At 39.4% G+C, this 18835-nt stretch overlaps 1 protein-coding gene across 9 annotated transcripts in view; it reads left to right on the top strand.

Moving 5' to 3' along the window:
• QKI (QKI, KH domain containing RNA binding) overlaps window positions 1-18835 on the top strand; it is a 299835-nt gene that overhangs the window by 183868 nt on the left and 97132 nt on the right. For 5 of the 9 annotated variants that reach the window (XM_024194740.1, XM_024194735.2, XM_024194733.2 and 2 more), the window contains exon 4: window positions 9040-9090. The exons of the other annotated variants lie outside the window; for them this stretch is intronic. In XM_024194740.1, the coding sequence (XP_024050508.1) occupies window positions 9040-9090 (51 nt within the window). The remainder of the gene's footprint in view (window positions 1-9039; window positions 9091-18835) is intronic. 9 annotated transcript variants of the gene reach the window in all.

Here is an 18835-nt window from a genome sequence, read left to right as displayed (position 1 = left end):
GCTGGTTGCTTTTATATATTTATTTTTTGCTGAATGAGATTCTTTTAGAAATACCAAAATGCATATTTTATACTCTTCATTGCTTTCTGTGTATTCATGTGTGGTTTATACTTTTAAATAAAAGTATGGTATCACATAATTTTAGACTTACCATTTGTAAATTAGTTTTACAAACCTAGTGTCAGTAGCAATGTTTTATGAGGCTTTGAAACATTCTCCAGTAGTGTTTGAAAGCTAAGCACAGCATTATGTCAGTGAATGATACACCTCAAAACTGACCAGTCTGGTTTTGATGTCCACGCCGAATAAAATGCAGAAAGCAGACAAAAAGCATAATTGGTGAAAAGCAAACTGGATTTGAAAAATGTTTTAATAATCTTAGTTGATGTTTGTAAGATATATAAAGAAACTTTAAAATGACTTACCTAAAGACAGTGCTTTTAATAGAAGATGTAAGATGTATACATTTGCTATGGTTTTCATCTTTTGATAAGTGTTTTGTTGGGAATATAAGTGATCGATACATTTCAGAGAACATACTGGGATAACTATTAGAAGTCAAACTTATTGCATGACTAAAGTGAATATACAAATAGTTGTTAAAAATAGGAAAAGCAGAGTTTTTGTGGGGAAAATGGGTAGTATGACCTAGGATTTTGGTTGAACTGGTATTTTGTAGACTGACATCTTCAACATAAAGTGATCTCCATGTGGTTTCTTTAGTTGGTCTCCCAATTTCCTCTCAAGTATTACAGACAAGTAAGGAAGCTGAATTTGTAATGAATAGGAATGGGTCAGTATAACATTTAGCTTCAGATTAAATTGATTCATCTCTCTTTCTTGATTGTGGGTTGTCCTAGATGAATACATTATTTCTTTTTTTGTAAGTTGTTTACTAATATTGTACATGCCTCAATTTCAGTCGAATACATGATTTCATGTAACTGATTTTTGTTAGCTGCAGATACTTGACTAATACTTATTTTAATACTTATTTTTTTAACTATGTAATTGTTAATTTCTTCCTAAACTTTTCTTAGCTTGGAGTTAAGGTTGTGCATTTGAATAAGATTTTGAGGTGTGCGTTGTGGGTTTTCATATGTAATGAGTGAAAATCCCTCTTAATTATCAGCAAAAGCTTAAGTAGCCTTGATATGTAGATATTATGTCTGGAAGAGAGCAGCCCTGTTTGAACCAATGTTGAGTCATCATAATAAGGTTGGTCACTGCAGTAGAGCTTCTCTGCTATAGACTTCTTGCACATCAGTATGTATGGAGGCTGTGAAGGGAGATGGAATTATGTGGAATATAGTGGAGAGGAAGCCTTTCCTCGGTGTTGAAAGTATTCCCAATTTTAAGCATGTTAAGCTTAAGATTGGAAAAATATTCCTTCTTTTCTTAGAGTTTGTCGCTGTCACCAGAAGACATCCTCAGCCCTGAGCATGTATGAAACCCATGCCTTCCCTGGTGGTCTTAACCACCCTTGTAGATTTTCCCACCATGCTTGGATATGTGCTACAGTTTGCTACATGGATTCCTATCTAGTCTTGTAAGGCTCCTTAGAGATAGGCTTCACTTTGTGGTAATCCTTAGGAAGTTGCCTCCCCAGTGGAGCTGGAAATTTTGCTTCTTGGGCAAATTACTCTCATTTCTGGCATGAACAGTAGTTGGGGAGCAGATAGGGTAAGAGGGCTGTTGAGTCAGGACGCACTGGGGGAGCAGAGCTGGGAATCCAGATGGGTGGCAGCGTCAGGGATGCAGCTTCACAGAATATAAATTTTCCACTGAGATCCAATATTATTTTCATCTTCAAGTTGATAAAATACCAGTTAAGGTGAGCAAGCCAAAACATTTTCTGCATTTTTTTTATATCTACACCCCTCCCTAGAATTGCCCTGAATTTGGTTTTTAAATTGTCTGAAAGCTCGGTGTGAAATTGTAGGCTTCACTTTTGAAATCTGATGTAGAAGCCTGAAAAAAGTAGCTCTGGGGAAATTTTAAAGAGATGTGATCTTAAATTTCTTTCAATTCTAACAGACAAAAATCTTTAGAATGTAAAATGTACCTAGAAACTGAAGTTTGGTCTCCTCCTTGAAATAGTCCATCTTTGAGACTAACTTCTGTAAATTGTCATGTTTAAAAGATTTACACACAACTTAGTGAAAAATCCAGCACATCTTTTCATGATCAGAGCTGAAGATGTGCATCACTACAAGAGGTGTACATCAGGAGTGATGCTCCTAATGTTCTATTTTCAAATACTTTCTGGAGGATTCTTCCTTTATGTCATGAAAGCTTGCCCTGGAACTTGCTTTAGTGGCAGAGGTTTTCAGTCTGCCGTGTACCCCTTGCACCATCATAGTTAATGAGTCTGATTTTTGTGGCCTACTCAGGCTCAGATCTTGTCTGTATTAAATGAATGGTACAAATATTTAGCATTCTGAACAGTGTGTTGTGTGGTTGGGTCCTGTGGAACATGTTTCACAATGTAGCTGCACCTATTGACTATGGGTCTGTTCCAACAGAACAGTTGTACTGCATCCAGCAGTTAGGTTGACCAGACGTCCTGATATTTAACTCTTTGTCCCGCATCCCGACCGATGTACGATCGGGACACCATTTGTCCCGAAGTTTTGGGGTTGCTTGCCAGGCATCTGGTTGGCGCAGGGCTGTCAGGCTCCCTACTTGGCTATGCGCAGCTCCCTGGAAGTGGCGACAGCTCCCTCTGGGTCCTAGGCGCAGGGATGGCCAGGAGGGCTCTGTGTGCTGCCCGCGCCATGAGTGCCTGCTCTGCAGCTCCTATTGGCCGGACCCAGGGGGAGATGTCACCACTTCCAGGGAGCTGTCTCAGATAAGCCCTGCCCGGAGCCCACACCCCCTCCCGCACTCCAATCCCCACAACTGAGTCCCCTCCCACACCCAGACTCCCTCCCAGAGTCAACACCGCAAACCCTCTCCAATGCCCCAACCCCTTGCCCTGACACTGAGACACTCCCCTTGGGGGCGGGGAGAGAAGGGGGTTTTGTGGAAAACTTTAAAATATTCTTCTTTTTCCTTAAATATCAGGATTATAAAATTTTATTATCCATGTTTATATTTTGGCATACTTGGAGGCTTAGAGAATTGGAGTGAGAACTTTTCTCATTTGTCAGTCAGAGAAGTGGTGTTTTGAAACTATAAAATACAACTTTTCCTTGGAGTTTTTGTTAGGGGTTTGAGTTAAATAGTTGTTAAACTAAAACAAACAAAATGTTTTAACATCTAAAAATTGCTCATACTTCAGTATCTAATCTCTTGTGATATTGTCCCAATACTGTTCTTCTTTTGTAGAGACTTCCGGGGGGACGGGGATGACTTCATAATGTAAAAATAAGCAAAAGACAAGAGTTCATATTTATCATGTAAAAGTAAGCAGAAAATAACTCTTGTGGTGGGGAAGGTATATTTATACTTTTTTAAAGCATAATAGAGGCAAAATAGGATTCCAACAATTATTTTCCTTTGCAGGTCATCTTGTCGGGATTACTGCATTTTAAAATATTAAAGTCAGGAGATTTGTTAGGTCAGATTTTATATCTCCTTACTTTATTTTTTCAGGTGATAGTGCTTTCAGTTTGTCCTTTGTCGTATAAGTGAGTTTCACATTTTGGTGGTTCATCCACACTACATAGTTATAAAAAGTTGCGGTACATGTATGCATTTGAAATCTTTTCCCAAACATGGTGTTACAGTGACATTGTGGCTAATTACTCTAATATATTTCTCATACCCTCATCACCATTTCAGAGATGCCCTCCAAAAATCTGGATGTAAAATAGGCTGGAAGGGAAACAAACAGTTAGTTAATCCAGCAAATAAGTTTACATCAGCAAATAGGTTTCATCTGGCCTATCTTCCATCAAACTGCATCTAAAAATACGTCTGACTGCTTTTTTCATTCTGATTTTTTTAACATCATTTACACTTAAAGATCCTGTTCACCTTCAAAGTTCATTTAGGTAGAGTAATGCCAGCAACGGTAGCCAGGCTTCCATCACTTCCCATCCAGCAGATTTACAGATCTACTGTATAGTTTTCTATTTATATTTATGAAACAAATGTGTATTACTGTATACACCTTTTGTGTCATGACATTAATCCAGTTTTGGTTTATCAGTGACATGTTTTTAAAAAGAGAGAATTGTAATGGTCCAATGACTCAACTCATTTATTCCCCTCCTGTCTCCTCTCAAGTTGTACAGTGTATGTTTACCTGATTGAGACTAGCCTACTTTTTAAACATTTTTATTTAAATGTTCTTGTTCACTGTCTAGGGTATCTTTCTTCCAGAAGACAAGTCTTCAGTATTTGAATGCTTTGTTCTTCCAGGGACATACCTGCATGAGTCATTTCTCGTTGTCGGATCTGTTGTAACTCTTGTATTTGGAGAAGACAAACTGTATGCCTGATTCTTCTCTGTACATAGTGACTGAGGGCTTGGCTACACTTGCAAGTTAGAGCGCATTAAAGCAGCCCCGGGCGCCCTACCCGTCCACACTGGCAAGGCACGTAGAGCACTCTGACTCCAGGGCTAGAGCACTCCTGGTACTCCACCTCGGCAAGAAGATTAACGCTTGGTGCGCATTGGCTGAAACGCCCAGGCATCAGTGTGAACGAGACGGTGCATTACTGCACTCTGATCAGCCTCCGGAACCGTCCCATAATCCCCTTAAGTCAAGTGGCCACTCTTGTCGTTGTTTTGTAATCGCTGCAGGAATGCGGATATGCCCTTTGAAAGCTCCAGCCGGCATGCTTATTTGCTCCAAGACAAAGCAACCATAACTGTGGAATGCTGTGTGTGTGTGTGTGAGAGAGAGAGAGAGAGAGAGAGAGGGGCGGAGGGGTGAAGGGTCTGCTGCTTTCTGAATTTACAAGACAGCATGCTGACATGCTCTCAGCCCCCCAAAAACCCATTCTCTCCCCCCACATACACTCAACACACACCACCCCCCCCCCCATTTGAAAAGCACGTTGCAGCCACTTGCATGCTGGGATAGCTCCCACAATGCACTGCTTTCTGTGGCTGTTGCAAGAGCTGCTAATGTGACCATGCCAGTGCACTTGCAGCTGTCAGTGTGAACAGATTACAGCGCTTTCCCTACTGTGCTCTACGAAGGCTGGTTTAACTTAAAGCACGCTACATCTGCAAGTGTAGCCACGCCCTAAAGTAGATTTCTGTTCATTCCCCACCGAAGTTGAGAAATATTTATTTACTAAGCCCTTTTTAAAATTTGATCAAAACAACATAGACGCATGAGGCTGGTGTTCATCTGCTTAGACAATTTAGTGGGTCAGATTTTGCTACTGTTCGTTCCAGATTTGATCATATTCATGAGTAGGAACACAAGATTGGGATATATTTAACTCCTATCTTCAAAAAAAAAATTACAGGTAAGTAGTATTCCTACAGTATGTACATCTTGCAGAGAATTTAGCTTACTCTGAAAGCTTTTTCCTGAATATTGTGCATTCCTGAATGTTCCAGTAGCTAAGCACAAATGTTACCAATATCAGATACTTAAGTGGATTAGCACAATAGCTGTAGTTACTTTCTCATGCAAAATAATTTATAATATTGTGACTTGTTAGATGTTAAGAAGTGTTGATCATTTAATAGGAAAGCTTTATAAAATTCAGCCTGAGTTTCAAATATTTAATATGGGCAGTTTGGCATAGGGATTCTGTTAAAGTATTTTTTACTTTAAACCTTATACCAGCTCCATGTGTAAGAAATGGTGAGAGCAGCAAAGTGACAGGAAGCTTTTTATACTGTTCGTTTACTTACCAGCATCATTGTTATGTAATTGGAATACATCTCTAGGGCATTTTTTTGACTGACAATTTTCTCACAGAGCTGATGTATAATAGTATTCTATGATTTAGGCACTCTGTAGGATTAATCGTTTTAAGTGTATTCCTTACTAATGATGTCTCTTCTTAAGAGACCAGGTGGTTTGTAGAGAGAGAACTTTCAGTATATGGTCTAGTAGTTGTGTGTGTTGTTGTAGCAAATCTCTTCAGGACTCCCTGACTTTCAAAGATGTTTTCTCATTTAAAAAAGTAATTTTTAAAATAAATTACTCATTAATAGAAGGAAAGATGTTCTGTTAAGACAGTGAACTGGAATTCAGGATATCTTGGTTCAGTTCCGAGCTATGGCACAGAATTCCTATGCCAATGCTTTAGTCAGTCTTTCTGCCTCAGTTTCCTATATGTAAAATGAGACACTTCCCTACTACAGTAGGGTGGGGTGGCTAAATTAATGTATGTGAAGCATACAAGTATTATGGTGTTGTGTTCATATAAATAAGTACAGTCTCTATGAAAGAAAACAAGTAATTTGCTGATCTTCAGATTTGGAAACTATCAAGGTATTCACAACCACTTGCTTAATTTGTACAGTTGTGTAACTACCCACCTCTTTGTCTTTGAAATTAATCAGTCTCAAAGACTTAAAAGTAGATTCATCTACTACACCTGCCTTTGTGTCCCAATACTAACTTTGGGGTTCACAATCACTTTTTCATATTTTTTAAGTGTTTTTCTCTCTTTCAATGTGTGAAATACTTGAACAAACAGTAAGTGGTATCAAAAACACAAAGCAAAGAAACTGGAATAAGAATGAGGGTTTTTTCCCTGCTCTAAACTATTTCAGTTATAGGAATCTTAAGGGTTACTAGTAATGATGATAGGTAAAATATTTTGTGACAGAAGTGATTTGTTTTTTAAATTGAGTGTTTCTAAAGGTAACTTGCACAGAATTTTCTAAAAAATTGTACTTGTTCCCTCTTTTTATACTGGTTTTATGCAGTATTTTTGAAAGGTTAAAATTCATCAGACTTTTGATCTAGCTTCTGGGCCTAGTGCTTTTTGATGAAATTGTAATATGAATATATTTCTGTATTTGGTAGGACAGCTCTAACTAAAATGACCCTTGGATGTCATCACTTTCAGATTTAAATGCAAAGCTCTTTAAAATACATTTTTCACTCATACATAGACACACAGTGACACTCAACCGCTCTCTCAAACCAAGTAATAATAATAATAACCCCCTCCCATAAACCCTGTAAACTAATCAAGTTAATTTTCCTACAGGCTGGGAAGGACAAAAGGGATTTTTTTTTTTCTATTTTTGAATACTTGAGAGATTCTCAGATACCACTATATGAGCACCTGGATAAACCAGAAAGAGCAAGCCCCTCTCTTGTTCCAGGATCAATGTACCATTTCCCCAAAGAGAGGGGGAAATAAGTTGTATAATTTCCACAAGTGTTTTCAACCCTAGCTTTTTGAGACAAAATGGCTTTATATTAGCTTAGAACATTGCACTTTTCAGAATTTAACTAGAAATTAAACTGTTCTGAGTAAACATTCAGTTTCTTAAAGTTTGGTTTTATTTCCTGCTCTTGTGGAAGTTAGTTGCAATGAAGTAGAGATGGAATAAAAGAAAATCGTATTTTTGTTTCCTTAAAATTCCTTTTCATTCTCCCTGCTCATACTTTTTGGCAGTTTTTTCTTTTCCTTTATTTCCCTAGGAGTAATTACATTTCATGCCCTCATTCTCTATTTTTATTAATATAAGTGTATGGAAGCAGTACTAGGGACTTTTCTTAAAGCATTTTTCTATGGGATTCCTGTACGAAATTTCTCTGTCATGTTGTAATAAACTTGTTTTCAGGATAACTAAAATTTGTAATGTGCAGTTAAGACAGCCACTTAATTTTTTTGCTACTAAGGGTAGGTCTACACTTACCCGGTAGTTCGGCGGCAAGAAAATCGAACTTCTGGGTTCGACTTATTGCATCTTGTCTGGACGTGATAAGTCAAACCCGGAAGTGCTCGCCATCGACTGCGGTACTCCAGCTCGACGAGAGGAATACGCGAAGTCGACGGGGGAGCCTGCCTGCCGTGTCTGGACGGAGGTAATTTCGAGCTAAGGTACTTCAAACTTCAGCTACGTTATTCACGCAGCTGAAGTTGTGTACCTTAGTTCGAATTGGGGGGTTAGTGTAGACCTGCCCTAAGAGTCAGATCTTCTAAGACACATTTTAGCGGCATCTGTTTGACAAACACTGATGCTTTAGCATTATACTTCTTATGCAAGGGTATATGATCAGTGTTTTTAATGGATTATTGAGGCACCAGAAATAACTCCATAGTTAAGGTTGCAGCTATCCTCTTATAACCCCTACTTTTACCACCATTCTATAACTTTGGCTTGAATTTCCATTTTAGTCCAAAAATTGGCAGCTTGCTCTTAGAGACCAGAAATGAAACTGTTTGCTATATTTCAGGGAAACTGATCTTGAAGTTTGTTTTTTGGTTATCGCCAGTACATATATGCAAACTTTTCTCTCTTTTTTTCAAAGAAAGGTTAGTGAACAGTGAGAATACGCAGTTTGGGTGCCTTTAGTCAACCATGTCCTGTTTCTTCCTTTGTCTCCCATTATCATGTTTTGATTGAAGGTAACCTGCAAAGGATATTTAAAATTGGGCTTGTACTCTTTCTTGTTGCTTTATGTATAAAGAGGGCCTGAACGTGATTTTAAATATTTATTTTCTGCTTGCTTTTTACCTTAGAAATATCAAATGTTCTCACTGGTTTCCCCTGGTTTTTCTAGAGGACTTACAGCATGTTTCGGAAGATGCATAATGTTAGCTCTCACAACTCAATCGAAGGCATGGGGATATTGGAATTTTAACACAACATCCTTTCTCCAAATTGTTAGACATTGAAGTGAAGTATGTTAAGAAAACAAAATTTAAACAGTGTAACTGTCGCTTTCCCTTTCAATTGCTAAGTTTTCCCTCTTGGTTCTTGTGATGTTGTCTTGTAATTAGTTCTCTGTTCATCATGGTGTCTTCCTGACTAGACAGGACCTGAATCTCGAGTGTAAATAAGCAGAAAAAATCACCTTAACCAAACCTTCACGCCTCTTTTAAACATCCTAAAGAAGCAAAGTAGGGCACAAGCCCAATGTTTTTTTTCCTTTGCAGGTCTCCTTTAAGAGCAGAGGCAACCTTGATCCAGCAGTTTTGGAGGTAGAGGCAAGTAATTTTTTACTCTTTTGTCAAAATTTCAATAATTTTTTGGGGGGGTACATATAACTTAAAGAAGGCCTAGTTTAAAAGCCTCAAACATTGTGTACACTTAGTATGAAGAATATATCTTTAGATTTATTTAAGCTTTACTTGCTTACTGTTTCTGTCTATGTGAGCACTTAAACTAGCGAAACATGTTGTAGATAATATCTTTTTAACCCTATTGGATGTTATAGCCCATATAAGCATTTAAAAAAAAGTTTCTATATCTTTTCCTTGTGGGACCATCTTCAAAATATAAATCAATAAATGGAAATGTTTTATCAGGTTGATTTCCTCCTAAAATCAGTTATTTATGCTCCATACCTCCAGCTGCTGTAGCTTCTATCTCAAGTTTCTGCTTCTTAGATTATTTGATTTGTTAGTTGAAAATACACACTTCTGTAAGTAGAATTGTCTTTCCCCTTCAACTCCAACCTTCTTCTCAAGACTGCGGCGGCAATTCCTGCATTGCTGTGTAGAGAAACTCAACAGTTCCTCCTGTCCTCAAGCCAGGGCCGGCTCCAGGCACCAGCCCAGCAAGCAGGTGCTTGGGGCGGCCCAGGGAGGGGGTCGGCACATCCGGCTCTTCGGCGGCAATTCGGCAGCGGGTCCCTCACTCCTTCTCGGAGCGAAGGACCAGCTTACGAATTGCTGCCGAAGACTGAAGCGGTGGCGGTAGAGCTGATCGCGATCGCGGCTGCTTTTTTTTTAATTTGTTTTAAAAAGCAATGGTTAATCCCCTGGGAGGTGACATTTCTGTGGCTGGGGTTGGATGTCTCCTGCAGGCATTCTAGGGTCCTGAAAAAGAGGGAGCTCTTGTGTCCTGTTTTTGCCACCCACAGAAGAGTTTGAGGAAGCAGCTCTCTGTCTCAGTACCTCAGTCTAAACACTGAGCCTTTGGCTGCTGCCATGGAGTAATCTTAGGCAAAATGGAGTAGTTGCTGATGTACTACTAACTACTTCAATTAGGTTGGCATGGTTTATATGGGTCAATTTGTGCATGTCTCTTTAGATGTGATTCCTGTAATCTGTTTCCATGTATAATAAATAATCCTTTTGAGATTTCATATCAGATGTAATAAAGGCTTTCTGTGTGCACCAGGAACGAACTAGTGTGTGCACTGTTTTAATTTTCTTGTTCAAAGATGCACATGTATAAATGAGACTTTTCATTTTCCAATAACTAGAATTTCTTAACCTTAAACCTAGATGGACATTAATTGACATCTGTAGGGCAAAGAGGTGAAGTATTTACATCTTAGTTTTTAGTTTCGTGAATTATTAGCATGCTAGAGACATGATGGAGAAAATAGTGAAAACTGTGAACTTTTATATTTTGGCTCTGGTTCCTATTTCAGTGATTGCTTCCATTTTTTACAGATACAGTAGAATTCTCAGGTCATAACAGTACAATGTAAAGATTAAAATAAAATGGTTAACATTTAAAGCAGGGGTAGGCAACCTATGGCATGCGTGCCGAAGGCGGCACACAAGCTGATTTTCAGTGGCACTCATGCTGCCTGGGTCCTGGCCACCAGTCCGGGGGGCTCTGCATTTTAATTTAATTTTAAATGAAGCTTCTTAAATATTTTAAAAACTTTATTTACTTTACATACAACAATAGTTTAGTTATATATCATAGACTTATAGAAAGAAACCTTCTAAAAACGTTTAAATGTATTACCGGCACGCGAAACCTTAAATTAGAGTGAATAAATGAAGCCTCGGCACACCACTTCTGAAAGGTTGCCGACCTCTGAGTTAAAGTAAACATTAATCTTTGTCTGCAAAATACTGTGCAACATAGAGAATACTAATGAAAAATGACACACTAAACTTTTTAGCACTCATCTTCGTGTTTTGTGAATGGAAGAATAAGTTTATGCTGGATAATAGGTAACTTTTTTCTGTCTCTATATAATATAAAGCTCAGTTGTGCCATTTAGGCACAGCCCAGTATTAAGGAGGAAAGTTTTGGGGAAACTCTGCCTCAAAATTCCACCTGCATGCCAGGATGGTAGTGTTTGCTTCTATGCTTCTTTGTGGCATTCAGCTTAACCACTCCCATCAGAGCAGGAAGGAAGCTATCCCTATGCTCTACTGAGTTGACTGCAGTTGTGCTTGGGCCTAATGCAGGCTGCACAATGGAGGGACAAAGTTTTCTAGTTAGCCCACTGCCCCCTAATTACCTGTGTAGGGGCCAAGCACAATCTGGTCCACAGAAAGCGGTTTCATATTTTGTTGTATAACAGGTGCATTAATCTTTTAATAAAATAGAAAAAAATCAGAATTAAGCATGTATAAATAAGGGCATACTCCCAATACCTTTCTCCCCACCTCACTGCCTTTGCTCAAGTTGTGCTGTGTCCACAACATTTAAGTGTAGTAACCTCACTGTGAAATTTGACTGACTTCACCTAAAGCCAGAATGGATTCCTGAGTCACTTTCAGTAGATATTTTTACAAAACCTAGTAGTTTTACAAGATTCTGAAAGAGTAGAACCAGTGAAAATGTTCTTCTAAATCTCTGCAAGTTTCTGCCAATAAAGGAGTACAAGAATACATGAGTTATTTAGAAATGTATTGCATTAATTTTTTTGTCCTTCTAGGAATCCCTGCTGATTTGCTCCCCTCTTCCATGTAGTTTTCCCATCCCTGCTTTGTCTGAATGTTGTGGCAGAATTCCTTCTAGCAAATACAATTGATTCATGATTCCCTCCAGTATTAGTCAGTGCTGCTCCTTCAAGGGTCAGAGAGGGTTGACTTGACGATAACACAGAAAGAGGAGTTGTTTTTCATGTGGCAGCATATTGTTGTGCTAATAGACTGAAAAGTTCAACCTCTTGAGACTCATTTAATTTACCTGTTCTAGACTTGGTTTTCCAGATGCAGAGACCATGTACTAGATTTGTGATTAAATACATTTTACTCGTTGGTGTTATGGTGAATGTAATTTAATGCCAGATTGGCTATTTAGGAGTAAAAGGTTAATTCTTATTATTAACGCTCAACAAAATTTAATTTTAAGAACTTTAGATCTGTGGCCTTTACCCCCGCACATCAGTTTATATTAACTAGTCTAAAGGATAAGTGTGCCATTTTGTCTTGGTAGCTTTGGAAGAATAATTGTCTCATAAGCAACAGCTGTAGAACTACTAACTGCAATTGATCTTTCAGGAAGCATGTTTAAATAGAATTTTCCTTGATAGTACCATGTTAATGTACATTTGACTTAAAAGCAATTCTTAAGTTGAATTTCCCCCTGTTGATTGTATGAAGCTTGCTAAGATCCCATTATTGACAGTGCCCAAAACTGCAGTAATTGGGTACTCTGGGACCTAGACACAGTACTAGTCATTTCTAACCCTAATACACAGTGACTTGAAAATAAACAAAATGTTCAAAAGGGATTTCACACTATCTGTTTTTATACTGTAGTGTTGTTTGGGTGGTATATGGGACCTGTAAAGAATAACCATTGAAATTTAAAATATAATGGATTTTCAACTCTTATTCATGTGAAAGACTGTAATCTTATTTATCTTTTAAAAATATGATACTGGCTAAGAGAGATGCAGTCATAGCTTGGCTGTAAATTTAATGGCAAATCGAAAATATATGATGAAGTTAATACAGTATTTCAAGCATTGGAGAATCAGAAAAAGAGACTGATTTCACGGTCTAAAAATGTAAAATTATTTTACAACCCTACAGTACTCCATTTCAGTGTTAGTTTGACTACTATACTAATTGAGGATCCGATCCTGCTCCCATTAAAGTCAATGACAAAACACCCATTAACATAAATAGTGCAGGATTGGGCCCTAAATTTCTAGCTAGCAAGGAATGACAGAAATATATTTCCAAACAAAAAAACTGTTAAAATGGAGTTAGGGATTGAGAGTATATATCATTAACTTAAAGGTATAAAAATCACAGGGATGTTGTCATTATCTGAAAACCTGGAAATTCAGGATTGTTTTATTCTTAAAAAATTCAAACATATCAAGATAAGAAACGCACAGACTAGGCACCTAGACTACCTTAAGTTGGTCCTGTAGTAATGATTAGCGTGCAATAATTGTATAATTATGATTAATGCAGTTTAGTGTTTTTGGTCCCAGATTAAAGATTCATTTAATTTGTTTCATATGTATTTTCCTCTCATGATATCATTCCAGAGTTGTTTGAGAGTCTTAACTTAAGTGTACTCTCAACCTTAACTCCATTTTAACGTAGTTTTTCCTCTGAGTATTTCCTTTGATTTTTTTTTTAATTCTTATTTTAAATTTCACCTGCAAACACTGAACAAGGAGCCCAAAGAGTTGCAATACCATGCAATAATTCTAATAATTTATAGATACGTAGCATTGAGTTTCATTTTTAAGGAGAGGTTCACTGGTACCCCAAAACAGTGAAAGCAGCCAGAGAGCACCAGCCAATTAAATTGAGCTCACAGTTGCTTTGTGTCACCAGAGTAGAGCAAAGCAGCTGAAGGGTATTAGTGACTCTGGCCCTTAATTTTGCCATTTACTGAGTGGGAGGGGGCTGTATAACTGAGACCATTGCTATGTGAAATGGGGCAGGAAGAGTCCAGCTCTTGCGTTCCATTGTGTCCTGTTGTGAGTCAGTGACACTGCTACCCAGGAGCTTTTTAAACACTGATGCCTAAACTAGTGCACAGTCACACTATCTTTAAAGAGCAATGACAGTTGGGCCAGTTAATCTACTTATGCCAACTCTTGACAGTGTTCCCTCAGTGGTATGGCTCCCTCATACCACTGAGCCATAACAACTAATAGAATTGCTGTGTGCAAATTAACTGTAGAGAAACTGGTGGTTGGGTGAGTTACCTCTGTCACAGTAGGCCCACTTAAGTGTTATCTAGGTGTTGACCTGTGTGTGTTTATTATGATTATGTAGGAATAACAGTTAGATACAACATCCGTTAGTTATATAGCGAATTACAATTTAATATCTTCAAACATAGCCTGTGCACGAGATTTCAGTTTTAACTGCATGGAAATTGTGTTGTTCCATTTGTAAGTTCACTCAGGACAAAGAAAAGAGACAGATGCCAAATTTCTAATAGGACCCAGTTTTTAATTCATAGACTAACATTTACTTGTAAATTCTTAAATTAATTGTGTACTTGGAGTAAGTGCTGTAAATTTCAGGAAGATGCACTGTATTTTTCATACAAAACAGATGTTGAAATCCTTGTTTTAGACCTTGTCTACACTACAGAATTTTGGTGGGAAAAGGCCACTTTTGGCAGTAAAACAGTGGAGTTGCAATGACTCTGCCACTTTTGGTGACAAAACTGCTCTGTTTTGATAAAATAAAACCACGTCGACAAGAGGCATAAAGCTTTTTGCAGCAAACTTAAAGTGACAAAGCATCAGTGTAGGCACTGCCACTCATTATATCGCCATAACTGGCCTCCTCTAGTAGCCCACAATACCCGCTGTGACCGCTCCACTGCCCTGCATTCCTGCTACACAGGCATGCACCCCTCCCCTTTCAAAGCTACAGGAAGTTCTGAGAGCTGAGCATGCCACTCAGCTCTGGCAGCAGAGAGCAAACCATTAAGGTGGAATGCAGCTCTCTCCTGCACTATAAACACAAAGGGAGGCAGGCAAGTGTGTGTGTGTGTGTGTGTGTGTGTGTGAGAGAGAGAGAGACAGACTGCTGTGCTGCGCAGAGTCAGGGAGGGAGGTGAGGGCTGATGTTGATGAGTCCCCCTCCCTCAGAACTGGTTGCTTCCGGGCAGCTGTCTGAACATAGAGACAGCATGCTGACACTCTCTCCCCCAACACACACCCCATCTCTCTCTCATACACACTCCCCCCACTCTCTCACAAACTACCCCAGCATGCACACTTTCTCTCCCCTCACACACACAAACGCCCTGTCTCTCACACTGCCGCCTCTTCTCTCCCCCCTCCCCCCCCCCACACACACAGACACTTCAGTTGAAAAGCGCCTGGCAATCTAGTAGGATGCCCATTGAAAAGTGGGATTGAGAAACCTGCATCATGTGATGCTATACCTGCCCCATGAGTAGGGCCCTCATGATTTCAGCTATTTAAATGTGAAATTTCATGGTGTTGTAATTGTAGGGATCCTAACCCAAAAAGAAGTTGGGGCGGAGGGGTCACAAGGTTATTGTAGGGAGGGTTGCGGTACTGCTATCCTTACTTCTGCACAGCTGCCTTCAGAGCTGGGTGGCCGGAGAGTGGCAGCTGTTGGCCAGGAGCCCTGCTCTGAAGGCAAAGCCGCCACCAGCAGCAGTGCAGAAGTAAATATGGCATGGTATGGTATTGCCACTCTTACTTCTATGCTGCTGCCTGCAGAGCTGGGACCTCAGTCAGCAGCCGCCACTCTCCGGCCACCCACTTCGGAAGGCAGCGACAGAAGCATGAGAGGCATATATGGTATTGCTACCCTTACTTCTGCGCTGCACTGCTGCTGGTGAGGTGTTGCCTTCAGAGCTGGGTGCCCGGCTAACAGCCGCCATTCTCTGGCCACCTAGTTCTGAAGGCAGTGCAGAAATAATGGTGGCAATACCGCAGCTCCCCTAAAATAACCTTGTAATCCCCCTGCAACTCCCTTTTCGGTTATGACCCCCCATTTGAGAATTACTGGTCTCCCCCGTGAAATCAATATAATATAGGGTAAAAGCACACAAAAGACGAGATTTCAAGGAGGAAGACCAGATTTGGGGGAGGGATAGCTCAGTGGTTTGAGCATTGGCCTGCTAAACCCAGGGTTGTGAGTTCAATCCTTGAGGGGGCCATTTAGGGATCTGGGACCAAAAAAAAAAAAAAAAAAAGTTGGGGATTAGTCCTCCTTTGAGCAGGGGGTTGGACTAGTTGACCTCTTGAGGTCCCTTCCAACCCTGATATTCTATGATTCACAGTCCATGATGTGTTTTTCATGGCTGTGAATTTGGTAGGGCCCTACCCATGAGGCATTGCAAACCCTTCCCAAAGCATCATGTGGCCAGTTGTACAGTGGGATAGCTATCCACAGTGCACTGCTCTCTGTCGATGCAAGAGCTGCTAGTGTGGATGCACTCTGCCGACACAAGGAGCGTAACATGGACATGCAATAGAGGTTTAATTAAAGCTCTTTAATTAAACAGCATAACATTTGTCGACCAAACACACTAGTGTAGACATCGCCCCTTAATGTGAAAATAGAACTCAGCTTTAAGTATGAATCACAACCAATGCCTCATTCAACATAAGTGCAGAAAGTCTGCTGATATTTTACCATGACGTTTTGTTGTTCTGGCATCCATACTATTTTTTACGAATGTTTTTCTACTTGCTTTTTAATTATGGCAGTTTTGTAAACTTGGAAAGAGCTTAAAAAGCATTACTTTTTTTTCTTGAACTGAAAGTGTCCCTCCTTTTTGATAGGCAGAATTTAAAAAAAAAAAAACTGAAGAATTTATACATTTGTGTAACCACTGAAATATAAAGCTAAGGATGTTAAGCATAATTGCTAGTTAATTGGCTTAACATTTTGTGAAAAAAGACAAGGGGATGAGGAGCTAAATATGAAGAAGGATGGAGTACTGTATGTCAGATGTATCATGCTCTGAGGGTCTTCACGAAATTAAGAAAACTAAATTGTCCTTTCCATGGCATTTGGTGAACTAGACAACCTTTGCTGTGCTTGGCGCATCCCTCTACGCAACCCGCTACTTTCTGATTGCAGTTCACCACCCAAGAAAACAGAAGAACAGACACAGGAAATTGGTCACCAAACATCTTCTGCTTGCCTATTGCTTAAAACCATTCCCTAGGCACAAGCCCAAAACAGGCAGCACAAAGCTACACGAAGAGTACACAGTCCTTGGATGTGATCAGCTCATGGATGAAAGACAGCTGGTTGAAGGTGAGCAAGATGGAGGTTATTTTGCTTGGCAGAGGAAAGCACTTTGAGAGTTTGTGGCCGTGGTCCAGTCTCCTTTGGCTGAAGGTTTATATCCACAGTTGGTCAATTCAGCCCATAGCTTGCGAGTTCTCCTGGATTTCACATTACACGCAGCAGTGTCTGCAAGTAATGCTTTCTACCATTTCCAGATGGGAAGGAGACTCTGTTCCACCTTGGCGGATGATAACCTGGCCTCGATAATACATGCATCCCTCACCTCTTGCCTGGAGGTCTTCGGTATACCTGGGCATGAAGTCATAAGCCGTTAAGATACTCCCTCTAGTAGTAGTGCATCTCCTCAGCAACACAGGTTACTGTGAGCACATCATGCCTGTCTTCCATTTTTTACACTGGCTTCCCATTGGATATAGAGTCAAATTCAACATCTTAAGTTTTACCTTCAAGGTGTTTTAGTGGCCTGAGCCCAGAATATCTAAAAGATCACCTAAAGCACTGGGATGAGGAATAGACTCGGTAACTCCGCTCAGTAGGCACAATGGAACTTTCTATCACAAGGGTGCAAAGCTTTTCTGTGAAGGAGATGGAGCTTTCACAAGACCATTCTGAGGCTGCAGAATGAACTCTTGTAGGAACTAAGGATCATCAGTCTTCTACCCCCAAGTGCTAGGGACACTTCTTTGACCTTGCTTTCTGTACCATAAACATATAGCATTATGTACACGTTAAAAACAAAAACAAAACACTATATTATAGTCACTTTTCCCCTCATCGCTTAATGCACTACTGGAAGATGCTCAGATACTACAGTAATGAGGGTTTTATTACATACTTCTAGTACCATTGCTAACAGTACACTTAAATTAATGAGGGGAAAAAGGACTGCTAACACAGTTGATGTCTTTAGCAATGAGCCTTTAGAAAGAATGTAATTCCCAAAGACTAGAACTTAAAATTCAGCTGTACTACATAGTGGTAAAGCAGACTAAGAATTTGTGGGAATCATTTTATTTGAAACCTTAGGAAAGTCTTTAGGGTTCATAATAAATATGTGAAAGATGACCTACACAAAGCATTAAAACAGTTATGTTAAATTGGAAGTTCATACAATTATATTTTCTTGTAACAGATTTATTGACCTATATATTCAATTGTAGATCCTAGCTGTTCAACTTTTACAGACTTAAAATAATTTTTAAAATGCCCCATTCTACATATAGGGGATTTTAAAAACTTAATTACTAATCTTCATTGGGCTACTTTAGATATCTAATGAATTAAGAGAATCAGAGTTGGGTGTGTTCAGATGAGCGCTGCCCATACAATATGTGATGGAGTAACTACTTGATTTCATTTATGGAGCTTTGCTAGGTAAATGTCATGAAGTTCTGCAGGATTTAAGCTTTTATTTAAAAATAAAACCTTTTTGTAGCTCTTGCGGCTGCAAAATTAATTTTCTACATGTGAACCAAGTGTGAACGTATGGGCTGTTGTCTTCCAAAGTCTGGAAACAGATGGTTCCAGTTTATCTGTAGCTGCTCAGAACTTTTCCAGGTAGCAGAGTAGAAAATGAACAGAGTATTGTCAGCTTTGATGTTGCTTCTCAGATACCCTGTGGGCAACAGTATAACTGACAATCTGCTCACTTTGGGAAAGCTATTGAGTAGGAGCTGTGGGGACAGTCAAGAGGAGAGGTGTAGATTACCTGAGATGGCCTAAAGATTGAATTTCTCCCCAGAGTCCACAAACAGGTGGTTTGGATATTTTTTAAACACTTTATTTCTATCTAAATAGTATCTTACAG

Source organism: Terrapene carolina, unplaced genomic scaffold (genome assembly GCF_002925995.2).
Source record: "Terrapene carolina triunguis isolate 2854851 unplaced genomic scaffold, T_m_triunguis-2.0 Scaffold85, whole genome shotgun sequence".
Lineage (NCBI taxonomy): Eukaryota > Metazoa > Chordata > Testudines > Emydidae > Terrapene > Terrapene triunguis.
Note: the sequence above shows the minus strand (reverse complement) of the source record. Positions and strands in the feature narration are given on the sequence as shown.